This window comes from Lampris incognitus, chromosome 10, assembly GCF_029633865.1.
Source record: "Lampris incognitus isolate fLamInc1 chromosome 10, fLamInc1.hap2, whole genome shotgun sequence".
NCBI lineage: Eukaryota > Metazoa > Chordata > Actinopteri > Lampriformes > Lampridae > Lampris > Lampris incognitus.
In genome coordinates this window covers 45599076-45618690 of record NC_079220.1, presented here as the reverse complement: position 1 = coordinate 45618690, position 19615 = coordinate 45599076, and the positions used below count along the sequence as shown (strand labels likewise).

The 19615-nt window shown below is 41.5% G+C and overlaps 1 protein-coding gene across 1 annotated transcript in view; it reads left to right on the top strand.

Annotated features, from left to right (window-relative positions):
- abat (4-aminobutyrate aminotransferase) overlaps nt 1-19615 on the top strand; it is a 74158-nt gene that overhangs the window by 46455 nt on the left and 8088 nt on the right. Inside the window, exons 4-9 of the mRNA XM_056288423.1 lie at nt 1991-2020; nt 8947-9064; nt 17121-17170; nt 17388-17468; nt 17773-17865; nt 18902-18968. Coding sequence (XP_056144398.1) covers nt 1991-2020; nt 8947-9064; nt 17121-17170; nt 17388-17468; nt 17773-17865; nt 18902-18968 — 439 coding nt within the window. The remainder of the gene's footprint in view (nt 1-1990; nt 2021-8946; nt 9065-17120; nt 17171-17387; nt 17469-17772; nt 17866-18901; nt 18969-19615) is intronic.

Sequence of the window (19615 nt, the reverse complement as noted above, 5' to 3'; positions counted from 1 at the left end):
AGAGGAATGTCATCTCTGCCAATGTATCCAGAAACCCCACAATTCAGTTATCAGAGCAGGAGGTTGACACCTGCCTCTCACGGATTAAGCCCAACAAAGCACCCGGGCCTGTTGGTGTATGTGGACGTGATCAGAAGGTGTGTTCCATCCAGCTAAGGGCTGTTTTAACTAGGTTATTCCAGTTTTTACTCTACACCTGTACTGTGCCTAATACATGAGGTGGCCCAGTGGTTAGCGCTGTCACCTCAAAGCAAGAAGGTCCTGGGTTCGAACCTTGGGGTTGTCCAACCTTGGAGTCATCCCAGGTCATCCTCTGTGTGGAGTTTGCATGCCCCCCCCCCCATGTCTGTGGTGGGTTTTTTCCGGGTGCTCTGGTTTCCCCCACTATCCAAAAGACATGCATGTTAGGGTTAATACTCCTGTCTGTGCCCCTGACCGAGGCATGGCAAGATAAACTGAAGTTGGTCCCCAGGTGCTGCATGGCAGCTGCCCACTGCTCCTAGCTACACAGCTAGGATGGGTTAAATGCAGAGAGGAATTTCCCCATGGGGATTAATATAGTATATTAAAAAAAATCAAAAAAGACCATCTATCATCAGACCAGTACCGAAAAAGCCAGGGTCCAAAGCCTTGAATGACTTTTGCCCTGTGGCCTTAACCCCTGTATTGGCTAAGTGCATGAAGAGGGTTGTCAGAAAACGTCTTACCTCATCCATAGCAGAAGAATTGGAGCCATTACAGTTTGCTTACAAGACACACAGTGGGACTGAGGATGCTACCCTCACCATGGTCAACATGGTTGCCAGTCATCTACAAAAGATTAAGGCATGTGTATGGATTCTGGTTATTGACTTTAGCTCAGCTTTTAATACGATGCAGATACATGTACTCCTGCAATGGCTTCTGGACTTAGGGGGCAATGGGAGGCCTTGTGTGCTGGGTCAAGACTTTTTAACTGGCCGCCTGTCTGTGTAAAAAGAGCACTTTCTGATGAGGTTGTTTTAAACACAGGGGCACCTCAGGGTTACGTTTAATCACCGTCATTATTTTCTGTGTACACCAACGAACTGACACTGCAGGACAGCAATTTTAAGCTATTCAGATACGCTGATGACATGGCTTGGTCAGTCTTTTTTATAAGAATGATGTTGTCTCTGATTGCTTTGCCCAGGTTTCCAAGCTGGTACACGAGTGTAAATCCAGCTTCCTGCTAATCAATGCTGGGGAAACAAAAGAGCTTGTTTTAAACCATGCAGACCCATCCCCATTGCTTACTATTTGTGAACAATCTGTGGAAATTGTCAACTGTTTTAAGTATGTAGGAACACACATGGATGACAAATTGAGTTTCATGGATAATGTTGGTTGTCTATGTAAGAAAGGCGGTCACAAACTGTTTATAATTAGCAAAATGAAGGGGTTTGGGGTCAGTCATAACATTTTGGAAAAAGTGTATGTCAGCCTGATAGAGAATATTCTTGTGTTTAATATCTCTGTCTGGTAAAGACAGTTGACATTAACAAAGAAAAACAAGCTGTCCAGGATTGTCAAAACGGCAGGAAAGAGAGTAGGCCGCCAACAAAAGTCATTGGATGACCTTTACAATACAGCTGTACACAGGAACGCTATGTTCATCATTGGTGACACTTAACACCCCCTCCATACTGAGCTGGAGTTGCTCCCCTTAGGGTAACACTACAAAAAAAACAATCTTTTGGTCGTAGTGCAATACATTTATTGAACAAACGGCATTAATTTGCACTCATCCGCATTAATTTTAATGTAATGTGATGTTTTTATTGTATCTGGTGAGACCAAAGGGGATTTTCTGGCCTCGGCTGGACAATAAAGTTGTATTCTATTCTGTTCCACACACTCACTCACACACACACACACACACACACACACTAATATACCACAATGACATGTGTCTCAAAGCATCTCTAACTCTTTCTTTGTCTCTTGTTCTCTCTCCACCTTCGATGCTCAGGAGCTGACGAAACAGCTGGGAGATATCCAGGTATGTTGAGAGAGGACTCAGCAAGTCAGAATTTTTCGTAAGAGTAATTTGTTCTTTTACAAGTATTGTATCTTTTTACCTTATGGGCAAGTTGTCATACTGAACTGTCAGTGCCTGTGTGTACAATTTGTTAGACATCTACTTTTAGATACTGATCAAACATCACTCAGACTGTGGGATTCTCTTTTTTTTGGGAAAGGAGAGATTTGGCAATGTGTCGTGGTTACATAAGGCTCAGTAATCAGTTTTAATGGCCCTTTTCACTCCCTAATTTTTCAGTCCAATTTGTGTGTAAGTGTGTGTGCAGGAGCATGTGCAGCTCCCTTTTTCTGTCTTGTTCATCTCTTCTCTTCCTGTGCAACGAACACAGCGGAAAATCAGCTTGTGGCCGTATGAGAATCGTATTCTGGCTCAGCTATCCAGACATGGACAGATTATCCTCGCAGCGGTGCAGTCTTCATTTACAGTTTTAGATATAACAATTGAGGGAGCTAAAAGGGTTGATACAGATGGACCCTCTCTTAACGGGGGGGTTTCTTAATGTGGACACAGACACTGATAAAGCATGTGTATGTGTTGGGGAAGGGGGGTATATGCTCTTAAATGTGGACTCTGAGTAGCAGCAAAGGTATTGTCCATACTATAGCTATACCAACATGCCTCGTGTTTCCAGGCAGATTGGTTTTCCTATTATTCTGAGCCAGTGATTTGAGTCAAATTGAACCCCGAGGAGGTTTTGTGGGTATGACACGGAATAGTCGAGACACTAAACGCTACTAAAAGAGGATTCATGTTTTGATCTCTTCTGGCCTCGTGTGTTTATTTGGTAAGCTGTCTAGTTTTAATTTCTAAAATCAGCCTACAGTAAGGAAAGCTGCAACACTGGTAGAGTCCAAGTCTCTGCACTTAATACAAGATTTTTTCATTATAGCAGAGCATTCTACTTAATATTGCCTTTTAGGAATTAAATAAATGCAAATTTTCTCTTCAATTTAAATTGAAAATCAACTCATTAAGGACTCATAGGATCTATATCTTTTATAAACTGCAAGAAGAGACACATGGTGTACAAACACGTGTCCTGTGTTTAGTCCTGTCTTGTCTGTGCACCCAAGTTATTTGTATAGAAAACTTACAGTCATAATCACTTCAAATGTGACAGTTTAATCAATCAAGTACACAGAAATCAAGCTAAATGCAACATACCTGCTAGTAACATTGGCTTATATAGATCCTTAAATGTAGAGATTAAAAGTTAGATAAGATATACAATCAAGACTCCATAAACCATCAACATGAGGAGAGGCAAAAAATTTACTTTTATTCTCAAAAATATTGAATAATTCAAGAAACTACTTGTTTTTCAGTTTGAATTTCCTTTGTATTGGGATATAGATCAGTTTCTCAATCTGTTATATTAGCTAGAGTAATTTTTCAACGTAAGTTACAAAAAAACGTTGTGTTCACATAAAACAAATGGGAAATAGCACAAAAATATAAAGTAGAATATCTAAGGTCAGTAGTCAGTGTAGTAAAGGAATTTAGGGTATAATAGGTGTCTTCTGTTCAGACTGAAAAACTCCAACAACTTCACAAACTGGAAAATTCTGCAGAAGGTACCATCTCAGGTATAATGCAATACTCACACATACTGAGTAATAATAATAATGATAATAAATTGAGTTTGTATAGCTCTTCTCATCTGTGGAGACAGCTCTTGAAGCGCTTCACAGATAAAAGACTATAGTAAAAGAAAAACAAAAGAAATATAGAATAAAATAAAAAGTAAAAAGATAATAGAGGGGGAATAAAACCATGGTGGGCCGCTGTAAAAAAAGAAAAGAAAAAAAGAGTAGGATAAAATAAGAGAAGATTAAAACAAGAGTGGGCCACTATAAAAGGGTTAAAAGAAGGCCTGTTTATAAAGAAGGGTTTTAAAAGGGTTTGCCCGTTTTAAAAACCTTGATGGAAGGGGCAGTTCTGAAATAGTCCGGGAGGGAGTTCCAGAGGCATAAGGAAAAAGAGCAGAGGGCTCAGTCTCCCATCATCTGTAAATGTGTAGGGGGGATGTGGAGGCATGGGAAATGGCTGAGCGGAGGGAGTGGAGGGGTTTGTGGGTAGTGATGAGGTCACTGAGGTAACTGGGGCTTTGGCCATTTAAGGCTTTTAGGGCGTTAACATTCTGATCAGAGGGCGTTAAAATTCCGATTAGAAGGCAATAACATTCCAATCAGAGGGCATTCACATTCTGATCAGAGGGCGCCAAAATTCCGATTAGAGGGCTCAGAGAGCGTTAGCAGTCTGATTAGAGGACGTTAACATTCCGATCAGAGGGTGCTAACATTCTGATCAGAGGGCGTTAGCATTCTGATTAGAGGGCGTTAACATTCTGATTAGAGGGCGTTAACATTCCGATCAGAGGGCATTAACATTCCGATCAGCGGGCACTAACTTTCTGATCAGAGGGCGCTAGCATTCCAATTAGAGGGCATTAACATTCCAAATAGAGGGCATTAACATTCTGAAAATAGGGCATTAACATTCTGATCACAGGGCGTTAGCATTCCAAACAAAGGACATTAACATTCTAATCAGAGGGTGTTAACATTCCAATCAGAGGACATGAACATTTTGATCAGAGGGTGTTAACATTCTGATCAGAGGACATTAACATTCCGAACAGAGGGCGTTACCATTCCAAACAGAGGGCGATAACATTCCGAACAGAGGGCATTAACATTCCGATCAGAGGGCTTAATATTCTGATCAGAGGGCATTGACATTCCGAACAGAGTGCATTAACATTCCGAACAGAGGGTGTTAATATTCCGATCAGAGGGCTTAATATTCTGATCAGAGGGCATTAACATTCCGAACAGAGTGCATTAACATTCCGAACAGAGGGTGTTAATATTCCGATCAGAGGGCATTAACATTCCGATCAGAAGGCGTTAACATTCTGATCAGAGGGCATTAACATTCCGATAAGAGCGCATTAACATTCCGAACAGAGGGTGTTACCATTCTGAACAGAGGGCAATAACATTCTGAACAGAGGGCATTAACATTCCGAACAGAGTGCGTTAATATTCCGATCAGAGGACATTAACATTCCGATCAGAGGGCATTAACATTCCGATCAGAGGGCATTAACATTCCGATCAGAGGGTGTTAATATTCCGATAGGAGAACGTTAACATTCCGATCAGAGGGCATTAACATTCCGAACAGAGGGCGTTACCATTCTGAACAGAGGGCAATAACATTCCGATCAGAGGGCATTAACATTCCGATCAGAGGGCATTAACATTCCGATCAGAGGACATTAACATTCTGATCAGAGGGCATTAACATTCCGATCAGAGGGCATTAACATTCTGAACAGAGGGTGTTAATATTCCGATAGGAGGACGTTAACATTCCGATCAGAGGGCATTAACATTCCGAACAGAGGGCGTTACCATTCTGAACAGAGGGCATTAACATTCCGAACGGAGGGCGTTACCATTCTGAACAGAGGCTAATAACATCCTGAACAGAGGGCAATAACATTCTGAACAGAGGGCATTAACATTCCGAACAGAGTGCGTTAATATTCCGATCAGAGGACATTAACATTCCGAACAGAGGGCGTTACCATTCTGAACAGAGGGCGATAACATTCTGAACAGAGGGCATTAACATTCCGAACAGAGGGCGTTACCATTCTGAACAGAGGGCAATAACATCCTGAACAGAGGGCAATAACATTCTGAACAGAGGGCATTAACATTCCGAACAGAGTGCGTTAATATTCCGATCAGAGGACATTAACATTCCGATCAGAGGGCATTAACATTCCGATCAGAGGGCATTAACATTCCGATCAGAGGGCTTAATATTCTTATCAGAGGGCATTAACATTCTGAACAGAGTGCGTCAACATTCCGAACAGAGGGTGTTAATATTCCGATCAGAGAGCATTAACATTCCGATCAGAGGGCGTTACCATTCTGAACAGAGGGTGATAACATTCCGAACAGAGGGCGTTACCATTCTGAACAGAGGGTGATAACATTCCGAACAGAGGGCATTAACATTCCGATCAGAGGGCGTTCATATTCGGATCAGAGGGCATTAACATTCCGAACAGAGTGCGTTAACATTCTGAACAGAGGGCGTTAACATTCCGATCAGAGGGCGTTAACATTCTGATCAGAGGACATTAACATTCTGATCAGAGGACGTTAACATTCCGAACAGAGGGCGTTAACACTTTTTTCTTTTTTATACATTTCATGACATAGATAATTCCCAGCTGGCTGATTTATACGTCACCTTTAGCCTTGCAAGGTTCAGGATTGATTTAAAACAATAGATGGCGTGATGAGCCATTTTCAACCCATGAAATGCCAATTTTTATAAATTTGGTAAGAAATGTCAATATTAACGCCAGTACTGATGTGTTTCATCACCGTATAGTCATGTCATTCAGTTTACAGCTTAACAAACATATAAGTGTTTAGTACCTCTTTAAATAGGTTTTTTGGATATATGACGTAAGTCCTAATTTGATAAAACTGTTTCCATAAAAATCCCATAGTAAGGAGTACTGAGTACTGCACTGATCAGAACATTTACAAGAAATATACATTGTCGGCGTTATATGTATATGTGCAATATTGAACTACAATAAATCAGTTGTTGACTGCAAAGTGAAGCCGACATTCATCTGCATCAGACCCAAGGGATCCTCAAAGGTCCTCAGTGATGTCATTTTTTACACAGAAAGTTGATTGGTGAAATGAGCGTTTGGATCGGGTAGCCTGAACATAACTAGCTCCGGAGCAGGTAAGCCATACAGTCTGAGTTACTGTGGTGATAAACACTGGTTCAAAAGTGAGACGCTGTAAAGTTAGCTGGCAATCAAACTTAATCTCACTTTGTGAGACTTGTCCCTGATGTTGTGTGGAATCACTACTAATGTCCTAACTAACTAAACATAAATTTGATTTATTTTGCATTGAGCTGTCAGGGGACTCGGCAGTGTCTTTCGACCCTCACCCCTTGACCCTTGGGGAAGTGAAGTATTTGCCTCTGTGCTGCACTGTATTTTAACATTAAAAAAAAGAAAAAGAAATGGTCATTTCAATCGTTTTGCTGGCTGTAGATGTGGTGCATTTCATGATTCAAAAGGCAAGCTGTAATTATGAATTTAAATTGCCTACCTGATTTGCATTGAGAGTAAGACTGTTTTACAGACAGCTGCTGTACAGTTGTAGTGCATTATTTTTATCTGAGCAGACATGTGAAGCAGCTCTACTCTGACAGCAGCATACTGTAGTGCAATAGAAAGGCCTTTTGTAGAATATGCAAACTAAAATGTGGGGACCATTGTGGAAACAAAGTGATGGTCTTTAGATACTGGTGCAGCATAAAGGAAATGCTAAAATGGTCAGAATGTGCTTTTTATGCACATAGCTTGTTCCTCCTCCATTATTCCTCTGAACCACACCAGCTATTTGCATGAAGCTGCTGCAGGTCAAGCAGTCTTTTACTGACTGGACCACACATCAAATGAATGTGAGCGTATGCTGCAAACATTCTGTATTGTTTAGGATTAATTGCATGTGACTGTCACTTTTGTGGGCATAAAAGCCCTTGAGTGTATGGTGGGGATTCATATCCTGACTTGCAGTCATCCCTGTCCTTGTTCCCCTTTCCCAATTATTTTGCTTAAAAATGAAGCGATCTTCTCCATATCTGCAACTATAAACATAATTTAACTAGCTGAAGTCATTTTCATTTTTTTTTAACAGTCTAACCCAGTTAGGTGCAATTTTTAATGTCTAACACATACACACAATTTATTTATTCCATAAATAATTATTATAATCAAAATAATGATTAATTATAAAAATTATATATAAATAATGATAGTTATTGTATTATATTATATAATAATAATAATAATTATTATTATTATTATTGTTGTTGTATAATTCTCATTCTGTAGCACAATACCTGCTCTCAAATCATATTTTCTTATCATCTCAAGCTGTACAGTTTTGTTTTATTTTGTTTTTTTAGTGTTGCCCAAGCCATTGTAAACAACAGCAATGACACTAACCATGATGCCTAGACTGGACCTGCCAAGCTGGTATAGCAGGCCAAATACTTTTACTAGATGAAGGAGACAGTGTGCCACAGTAGTGTCTATAGCTGTGGATCAACAGGTGTAGAGCGGTACAGACATTGCTGGACAGAACATGTAGCCGCTAGTGAAAGTCAAGGACCATGAACTGTGAGAGGACTGACGCCAGCCACTTTCAGTCCAACTCCTGATACAGACAGTCTGGTCTTTTGACCTGTGGGCCCGCACCTCACAAGTCACTTCCTGTGTTGAGCTCACTGACATCCTTTAACCCACTTCATGACAAACGCTATGAGACGGTCTATTTCTTCTCTTTCTTTTATTCTGTCTTTTAAAATATATGTATTGTTCTGTTGTGTCTCTATTGCAGTTTTTTTTTCTTGTGATTTTTTTAAAAAAAAAACATTTATTTGGTGTTCACCCAATATAGAGTGGCTAAGACCAAGTTAACAATTATAGAAATGTGGCATTTCTGAGCTTTTTTTGTATAAATAATGTATTTGGTGCAGATCTATTTTTTTAGTTTTTGAATGGCCCTAAATTGGATGAAGCATTTTTGGAAGAAAAAAAAAATTTCCCCTACAAATGGCAAGGCCTCAATGGCACTGATCTCAGGATGAGCAATAAGCTGTCGAAACACCATGGACTTTCTATGGAGTCTGCTGCTACTGAATGAATATATGGAGCAGCTCTTCAAAATTATTCCATAGCTAATTGAAAATGATGACTGAGGACTTTGTCTGACACCAGGGAACAAAATGTACCTTTTACTAAAGAATGCATCTCCATGCAGAACGTTGCTGCCATAAACTTCTTCTGCAACTATGAGGAGAGCAGGGGCAACTATCTGGTGGATGTGGATGGCAACCGAATGCTTGATGTCTACACTCAGATCTCCTCCATCCCAATTGGTGAGTACTCGAATATTTTCTCTTCCTGCTTTCTACTGCTGACACTCAAAACTTCTACCACTGGAACGAAATTCGATAGTGGTAATGAAAAGAATTTGTTTTATGTCGATTATTAGTTAGTGCATTTCAATTTTTAAGCATGCTTATCATAAGAAACTTCCAGTCTTAGGAATTAGAAAAATTTAGTTTCACTTTTGCGATGCAGAGTCGTTAACTTTCACGTGGGACTTTAAGTCTTCTAGTGTGTTCCCAGCTCAATTTATTTTGATCTGGGCATACAAAAATATGACCAACAGCACTTGATACGAAGCCTGCTTCTTGGACCCACCGTTGATGGTTTTCAAGCCGGGGGCTGTGCCATGTGATGAGAGAGGGGTTTCTACCATTTATTTATGCTCTGCATGGACTGCGCTGTAAGCCATGTGTGTGGTTGGGTGATGGATTGTGTGTCACAACTGATAATCTATTTACTGCACATGATAAGAAATTTTCTCTGGACAGTTGACACAAAATGGTTTCAAAAAATAAGATCCACTACACATTTGGTTTATATATTCATTTATGAATATAATCTTGAACATCAAATTCTCTCAGTATTAGTGAAAAATGTGACCATACTAATGCAGCAATATATTAACAACCAGAATAATGAAACTACATAATGCACAAAAGTTATTGCTGTACATTGTTTTTGCATTATAAGCAGATTGTTAAAATTTATTTTACTTTCTCATTTAAGTTTATATCATTTTCTTATTAGCATTATGCTTATTTGTTCCCATTATGTTCAGGTACACCAGATTAGCCACAGTGTGCCCTGACCTGCAGGTGTTAAGAGATAGCCTTGAAGGGAAAGTCATGCTATCTATCTATCTATCTATCTATCTATCTATCTATCTATCTATCTATCTATCTATCTATCTATCTATCTATCTATCTATCTATCTATCTATCTATCTATCTATCTATCTATCTATCTATCTATCTATCTATCTATCTATCTATCACTTGAAATGAAAATATGTTAGGGAATTTTCAGATTTTGTGTTCCGTCACATCCAGTTACAGATTAAGTATCTGGACAAACAAAGTTCAGCTTTTTAAATCAATATTTCACAGTTACTGTGAAATATTGATTCTGTATCACAGCATGTGATACAGTGCTGTGAAAATTAATACTAAATAAAAAAATGTATTTCTTTTTTTACATGTTTGGACAGATAGGTATTTAATCCCTATCTCAATCAACAATACTGATAAAATAAATTAACTCAATGTGACAAAGACACTGGAAAATGGCATTTTGCAATTATTTATACAATTGGAATTAGTGGAAATTAAATCGTTCCACGTGTGGGAAATTAAAGTACTCTCCTGCCTTTTTATCATCACATCACATCGCTGAAATCTGAATCAGGTGCAATAAAACGGGATCAAATGATCTGAAGATCACTCAAGGGTAAATAGGAGTAACCCACTCATATAAAGATTATAAGCTTGGTCTGGTTTTGTCTGCACATTACAGGTGTGTGGTGACAGCCATGCCAAGGTCAAAAAAGCTCCATTAGCGGACATCCAGGTAGCATAGCGGTCTATTCCATTGCCTACCAACACGGGGATCTCTGGCTTGGTTGGGCATCCGTACAGACACTATTGGCCGTGTCTGCGGGTGGGAAGCTGGATGTGGGTATGTGTCCTGGTCGCTGCACTAGCGCCTCCTCTGGTCGGTCAGGGCGCCTGTTCGGAGGGGGAGGGGGAACTTGAGGGAATAGCATGTTCTTCCCACGCACTACATCCCCCTGGCGAAACTCCTCACTGTCAGGTGAAAAGAAGCGGCTGGCGACTCCACATGTATCGGAGGAGACATGTGGTAGTCTGCAGCCCTCCCCGGATCAGCAGAGGGGGTGGAGCAGCGACCGAGATGACTCAAAAGAGTGGGGTAATTGGGGGATACAATTGGGGAGAAAAGGGGGGGGGCTCCATTAGGGCCTTAGAATAGAGATCATCAATGCCTATTATTTTGGTAGGTGTACAGTTTCTACGCATGAAAGATAATCTACAAATGGAGAAAATTCTGTATCTCTGGCAATTTATCACAAACAACTGTTCTGCTGAATTCAACCCAAGAGGTAATGGACACTTTACCTGTCTCTGAGAAATAACATTAACTGGACCACATGTATCTGCTGCAGTGAATGTTTGAGTGCATGAGTTAAGAAAATCTGTATATGTTGCACAATATTCACACATACTGCATGCTGCACTAATGCGAAATATTAACAGAAATGTGTACTTGTCGTGAATGAGTAAAATACAGCAAAAATAAGGAAAATTGCTGAATAGCAAGTGAAACTGATGTAGTCTACATCTTTGTTCACATCTGTGCACCCAGTTCAGGACCTCATTCGAGATCATAGCTTATGTCTTTTATGTCCACAATATTGCTCAGCAAAACGGTCGTTTGGATTACATATAACCCTAGCGCCTTGCTTAAAAGAGGGCCACCTTGGTGCGACTAAACCCCAGACTTCAGTCAGAAAATGTTCTAACCCAATTGTTCAGCTTCGTGTGACCCCTGGCTCACCGAAAACTGTTGGGGCTTGTCACTGCAAATAGCACACCCATGGCACAAGCAAAGCAGATGCTGGAAAATAGCAAACCATGCGATATTTTTTCAAATATTCATAATGAATATATACAGAAAAAAGAACCAAGGTTACACAAATTCTCAAATTGTTTCATATTTCACATCTCGTTGTTTTGGCTCTTAGCTCAGATTTACACTCAGATTTGCAGAAACCGAGCTGTTCACCGCAACACTGGTCACGCTCACTATGGTGATGTCACTCGTCTGTCGGCATGGATATCATTGTTGTTAATGAACTGTGAAGTGCTGCCATAGTAACACCGTCTCTGGGGTGACCAAATTCAGGTCAAGGCTGACAGCCAAAATGTGGATGTCTTGTAAGTTAAAATTCATAAGTTTGCGCTTTGACCTGCAACTTAAAGGTCAAGTATGTAAAACACTCCTTTTGAATTTTTCTTCCCTGATCGAATGTCTGTTACACAGGCGCAGTCGTACTATTTTTAAATGTTAAAAATGTGTTAGAAATGTCACAAAGGTACTGTTTCTTAGCCAATAACATTTATATTCATAATGGCTTTATTGGACGGACAATAGTGGAAGGTGAGGAAAGTGAAGGATAAAAGATGGAGAGTGGAAGAAAGTGGATACGGGGTTAAATATTCATGGGGGGGTATTTGTTTGTCTGTGCATCTACCCTCATCTTTCTGTCCTCCACCCCCCCTCCCTCCAAGGCATCAGGGAAAACTGAAAGCATCTCTGCTCTGTGTCATGTCAAGTCAATTTTATTTGTATAGCCCAATATCACAAATTACAAATTTGCCTCAAGGGGCTTTACAGCAACACAACATCCTGTCCTTAGACCCTCGCATTGGATAAGGAACAACTCCCAAAAAAAAAAAAAAGCCTTTAACAGGGAGAAAAAATTGAACATTGAAAGAGGATAACAGAATTATAATGGACTTGTAAATGTAGTGTATTTGTGTGTGTGGTGTGTCTATGCGCACATATTTGTGTGCACGTGTTTGTGTGCACATGCTTGTGTCTGTGTATGTGCTCAGGCATCCTTATCTCTGCTAGCCTCTTGCCACTGTGGTGCCTCTAGTTTGTCTGGACCGGAGGCTGAGTTACCCACCCTAAGTGTAAATGACATGATGTCTAGGGCAAACAAAAGCTCACGGTAGCCCTCGCTTTCTGATTCCTTGGTCACTCATGCGCAAAATGTCTCGCTCTTCTTCACAAATGCAGCTAAATAAACCGACACAAGAGTTGTCTGAGAATCCCTGATGCAAGAACATCTTTGCAAGGATGCACTGTAGATGTTTGTTTGTTAGAGCAGAAAGGAGGACAAATGGATAATGTTTCCAGGGAAGATTAAATCCATTTTCCCCCCTGAAGACTTGAAGAGACTTGGGGATTTACCTGGCTTCTGTCTATTGTGTTGCATTTGAGTTCGAAGCTTTTGTAAATGTGCATGATTTCCCTGTCTTGGTGCTCAGGGGGTGCAGGATTTTTTTGGGTCAGATGAAAAAAAATTGTCTAGCGTTTTGTTGTATCAATGACATCATTTCGACATTGGTCATGATAACCTTACCAAACCGATTTCAGTGCAAATGTAGGACATTTTAAAATGGGGTCATCATCATCAAATTTGTAATTTGTGATATTGGGCTGTACAAATAAAATTGACTTGACTTGACTTGTCCTGGCTTTCCATTTTCATGCTATATTTCTAAAAAAAAAAAAAAAAAAGCAAATGCCAACATCATCTTAACACCCTGAGGCATCAAAGGAAGTTGAGAGGTGGGTTGAGTGCAGATTCTGATTGAGAGTGGCTCCCTCTGCTGGTGTGAGCTTTAAAGGCAATGCAGGGCTTTATGTAATGCGGTTTTGTAAGATTAGGTAATGTGGTTCATCATTGTCCCAAAGAACCTATTTGGTAATATGTTGTTGTGGGTGCAAATGAAGTAAAGGTGATAACTTTGAATCAGTAAATATACAAAACATCGCAGCTACTCAGTAGCTCAACTTAATTTGCTAATGAACCTCCAACGGAGTCAGGCAAGGAATCATCAAGCAGTGATTGGGGTAGTGATACATAACCGTGCACACATTCATTACCATGTTTATGCAACAACACACTTACTCCCCATAAACTTAATGTATAGCGTTCAATCTGATGTCACACTTTTTCAGTACAGGAGATGATGATTCCCATCTACCTTCTGGAAATGGCTGTTTCTTCTCTTCCATCAATCATTCAAATAAAATCTTGTTATTTAGTTATTACAAATTACACATTCTCAACAGACTCAATGGAAGAGAGAAAAAATAAAGGAGGAACAACAGGAGAGTATCTGTCTCACAATGCACTACCACTACTACTACTACTACTACTTTTGGCTGCTCCCATTAGGGGTCGCCACAGTGGATCATCTGTTTCCATCTCTCCCTGTCCTCTGTATCTTCCTCTGTCACACCAGCCACCTGCATGTCTTCCCTCACCACATCCATAAACCTCCTAATGGCCTACCTCTTTTCCTCTTCCCTGGCAGCTCCATATTCAGCATCCTTCTCCCAATATACCCAGCATCTCTCCTCCACACATGTCCAAACTATCTCAATCTTGCCTCTCTTGCTTTGTCGCCAAACCGTCCAACTTCAGCTGTCTCTAATATAATTGTTCCTAATCCTGTTCTTCTTCATCACTTCCAGTGAAAATCTTAGCATCTTCAGCTCTGCCACCTCCAGCTCCACCTCCTGTCTTTTCACCAGTGCCACTGTCTCCAAGCCATACAACATAGCTGGTCTCACTCCCATATTGTAAACCTTTCCTTTAACTCTTCCTGGTACCCTTCTGTCGCAAATCACTCCTGACACTCTTCTCCACCCACTCCACCCTGCCTGCACTCTCTTCTTCACCTCTCTTCCACACTCCGGGTTACTTTGAACAGTTGACCCCAAGTATCTAAGCTCATCCACCTTTGTCATCTCTACTTCTTGCATCCTCACCATTCTGCTGTCCTCCCTCTCATTCACAGATATGTATTCTGTCTTGCTCCTTCTGTCTTTCATTCCTCTTCTCTCCATTGCATACCTCTACCTCTCCAGGCTCTCCTACTCTCGCTACAGATCACAATGTCTTCTGCAAACATCATAGTCCATGGAGACTCCTGCCTGATCTCGTCTGTCAATCTGTCCATCACCATTGCAAACAAGAAAGGGCTCAGAGCCGATCCTTGATGTAATCCCACCTCCACCTTGAACCCATCCGTCATTCCTACCGCACACCTCACAATTATCACACTTCCCTCATACATATCCTGCACCACTCCTACCTACTTCTCTGTCACTCCCGACTTCCTCATACAATACCACACCTGCTCTCTTGGCAGTGTCATGTGCTTTCTCTAAATCCACGAAGACACAATGTTGCTCCATCTGACCTTCTCTATACTTCTCCATCAACATTCTCAAAACAAACATCGTGTCTGTAGTGCTCTTTCGTGGCATGAAACCATACTGCTGCTCGCTAATCATCACCTCTCCTCTTAACCTAGCTTCCACTACTCTTTGCCATATCTTCATGCTGTGGCTGATCAAGTTTATACCTCTGTAGTTGCTACAGTTCTGCACATCACCGTTATTCTTGAAAATCGGTACCAGTATACTTCTCTCCACTCCTCGGGCATCTTCTCACTTTCTAAGATCATGTTAAACAGTCTAGTTAAAAATTCCATTCCCATCTCCTAAAGACCTCCATGCCTCCATAGGTATGTCATCTGGATTCTGGACCATCTGCCTTTCCACTTTTCATCTTCTTCATAGCTGCCCTCACTTCCTCCTTGCTAATCCACCGCACTTCCTGATTCACTATCCCCACATCATCCAACCTTCTATCTCTCATTTTCTTCATTCATCAACTCGTCAAAGTACTCCTTCCACCTTCTCAGCACACTCTCCTCGCTTGTCAGCACATTTCCATCTCTATCCTTGATCATCCTAACTTTCTGCACATCCTTCCAAGCTCGATCCCCCTGTCTAGCCATCAGTACAAGTCATTTTCTCCTTCCTTGGTGTCTGGCATCTCATGCAACTCACCATACACCTTTTCCTTTGCCTTTACCACCTCTCTCTTCACTTTACGCTGCATCTCCATGTACTCCTGTCTACTTTCTTCATCTCTCTGACTATGCCACTTCTTCTTTGCCAATCTTTTCCTCTATATACTTTGCTGTACTTCCTCATTCCACCACCAAGTCTCCTTGTCTTCCTTCCTCTGTCACAGATGACACATCAAGTACCTTCTTAGCTGTCTCCCTCACTGTTTTTGCAGTACTGCAGCACTGGGCAACTCTTCACTACCACCCATTGCCTGTCTTAACTCCTCCCTGAACTCCACAATTGCTTCTTCAACTCCCACCAGCTGATCCTTGGCTCTGCCTTCACTCTCTTCCTCTTCTTGATCTCCAAAGTCATCCTACAGACGACCAGCCGATGTTGCCTAGCTACATTCTCCCCTGTCACCACCTTGCAGTATCCAATCACTTTCAGATCGTGCCTCCTGCGTAAGATATAGTCCACCTGTTTGCACTTTCCTCCACTCTTGTACGTCACCCTGTGTTCCTTCCTCTTCTTGAAATATGTATTCACCACAGCCGTTTCCATCCTTTTCACAAAATGAACCACCATCTGTCCCTGCCCATCACCTCCCCATCACCTCTGTTCCCCTCACCAACATGCCCATTGAAGTCCACTCCAATCAACACTCTCTCCTCCTTGGGTACACTCTCTATGACTTCATCGAACTCACTCCAGAATTCTTTTTTCTCTTCCATCTCACACCCAACTTGCGGGGCATATGCGCTGATAACATTCATCATCACACCTTCGATTTCCAGCTTCATACTCATCACTCTGTCTGACACTCTTCACCTCCAACACAGTCTTGACATACACTTTCTTCAGAATTACCTCTACCCCATTTCTCCTCCCATCCACACCATGGTAGAAGAGGTTGAACCCACCTCTGAAGCTCCTGGCCTAAATCCCTTCCACCTGGTCCTTTGCACAAACAGTATATCTACCTTCCTTCTCTCCATCATATCAGCCAGCTCTCTCCCTTTACCAGTCCTAGTGCTAACATTTGAAGTTCCGACTTTCACCTCCGCACTCTTACTCTTCCTCCTCTCGTGCTGCCTCTGGACATGCCTTCCCCCTCTCCTTCTCCTTCGCCTGCTAGCCAACAGTACCAGTGGCGGTTGTTGGTAACCCGGACCTTGACTGATTCAGTGTGGAAATCTGATTTATGATCTGCATATTTGATTTGGCAAAGGCTTTACACTAGATACGCTTCCTGATACAACCCTCTCCATTTATCTGGGCTTGGGACCAGCACTAAAAATACACTGGCTTGTGCATCCTCAAGGCACTGCTCATCGCTTTCTGTTTCTGTCTCTTTCTCTGTCTCAGGGTACAATCATCCTGCCCTTCTGAAAGTGATGTCCAACCCCAGCAATTTGGTACGTCACCAAGACACCCTTCAGCATTATTATCTATAGTATACCAAGAGTATTCTGTCCACTTTCACTTGGACTTGTTGCTCATATAGCTTCCTTTTTTTATATATATTTGTCTTTTCTCACTCTTAATCACAGTCATTTTCTTTTTCTGTGCCTCGCTCGTTTTTTTTCTACCGCTCTCTTTTTCCTCTGTCTCTCTCCCTCTTTTCTGTTTTAGAGTGCTTTCATAAACCGACCAGCCCTTGGAATCCTGCCGCCTGAAAACTTTCCAGATAAACTTACCGAAAGCCTCCTATCAGTCAGTGAAGCACATACACACAATGTTGTTTTCATTGTTGTTATTGTTGTTGTTGCTTGTTTTTTTTTTTCAGGCAATCTCATGTTGTAAATTCTTGAACAATACTTTTCTGGCCGACATCACCCAAACCTCCACTTTTTTTTCCTCCCTCACCCTCACATTGGTGTTGTTCTCTCCTCCTCCAAACACATCTTCTCTTTTTGCCCCCTTTCTCTCTCATCCATCTTCTCGCTCTCATCAAATTCTCATCTGCCCATTGCCTTCCTATTCCTCCTCTACCGCTTACTTATTCCTCCTCTGCAAGGTGGCTCCCAGTGGCATGACTCGTGTTCAGACCATGGCCTGTGGCTCCTGCTCCAATGAGAATGCATACAAAGCCATGTTCATCTGGTATAGGGTGAGTACCGCGATGTGGCTGTGAGTAAAGTCGGTCACCACAATGAAGCTGTTAAAGCCACAATCCTGAATTCCTCCTTTTCGTTTAACTTACCAGTATTGACATCCACATTGGTAACTCAGTTAGAGGTAGACCTATCCGAATTCCCCAGAAACCTATTTTACATGAATCTGAGTCTTCAGCACTGTTGCGTCAGCACTTTTCTCACTGCCTAACAAAAAAAAAAAGCATGATTCAGCCTGACCTTTAGCTGTTAATGCTGTAGTATCTGAAGATGTCTTGCGAGCTTTGTCTGTCGTATCTGTTGGATAGACCACAGCGGCCTTGTTCATTTCAAAATGTAGCCGCTACCTGCCTTATTCTTCCACATTTGGCCACTATGGTGAAGATGAAAAAAATGTGAATGATCCAGAATATGACAAAGAATATGCATTAAATATAAAAAAAAAATATCCATTTTATGAAAATCATACCTTATTCAGGGCTTGGCAATTTTATCTAGGGCAGTTGCTGGCAATGCACCTTATTTGTTGCTTAAGCATATTCCCTGCAGACAGTAGTTTGGCTTTGCAAAACTATGATGTTAAGACGGGGTATTGTAGAAGAGGATGCCAGGACACTGAACACTGCTGAGACCAGCAGCTGTTTACCGATTGCGATTTTGAAAATTAATAGAAAGTAGATTCAAGTTCAGTATTTACCAGATATCGCAGAAGCTCAATGGCTCCAACAATTCTTTCCTATGGACCTAACTTCATAATGAAAAGGGATTTCTTAGCCACATAAATCGCAGTTTCTCTGCTGTTTCAGCAATGTATTTTCTTGATCACTAACAACTGGGATTTCGGCTTCATTGTCTTCCAACAAACCGGTGGATCTTGTCCTAAACACAGCCCTGCTTCTCAAACTTTTCAGTTTCATAAGCTCCGGAGAAAATTTCTTCATGAGAAGAGAAGATCTTATTTTTTCAAAAGCTTACAATTCTGTGGCGTTTCACATTCATAATTTCCTGGGTTTGTGTCTGATTTTTCTGTAGAACAAGGAGCGAGGATACAAAACACCATCTGATGAAGACCTCAATACATGCATGATCAACCAGGTGGGTGGATCTTAATACTGCTATAATGGATTACATTTATATAGCGCTTTATCTTGACACACAAAGCGCTTTACAGTGAAGGGGGTAAACTCACCTCAAGATGCAGCCAAGAAGCCCATCTACATGAACCCGCTGTAGAACAGCAGAATCAGTTGTAATGAAAGCCTTTTAATTGAGAGGTACGTGACTAAAAACACACCCAGTGTAGACAATGAGCAAGATGGTCTCACACTCTCGATCTCCCATGGGCGGAATAGTGAAAAGCTGTTTGTATCCCGATGTTTAACAACGCCTGTCGCTCACAGAGCCATAGATATGAGTGGCTCTTTTGTGTACCGATGTTATGGCCGTTGCCCGTCGTTATCGGAGCTATTGATATGCGTGGCTCTCCTGTGCTCCGATGTCCAGCCGCGCCCGTCGCTATCGGAGCTATTGATTTGCATTTGTTTGTTTGCATTTGACGGGCGCGGCTGGACATCGGCGCACAGGAGAGCCACGCATATCAATAGCTCTGACAACGACTCCTAGAGGATAAATATCTGAGTCTCATCACCAGCCAGTCAGACTAGCTTGGTCTAGTCAGAAAGGCACGAACTGAGGAAGCCTCTTGGATGAGAGGCGAAAACGTCTTCACGGATATATACCAAGTCC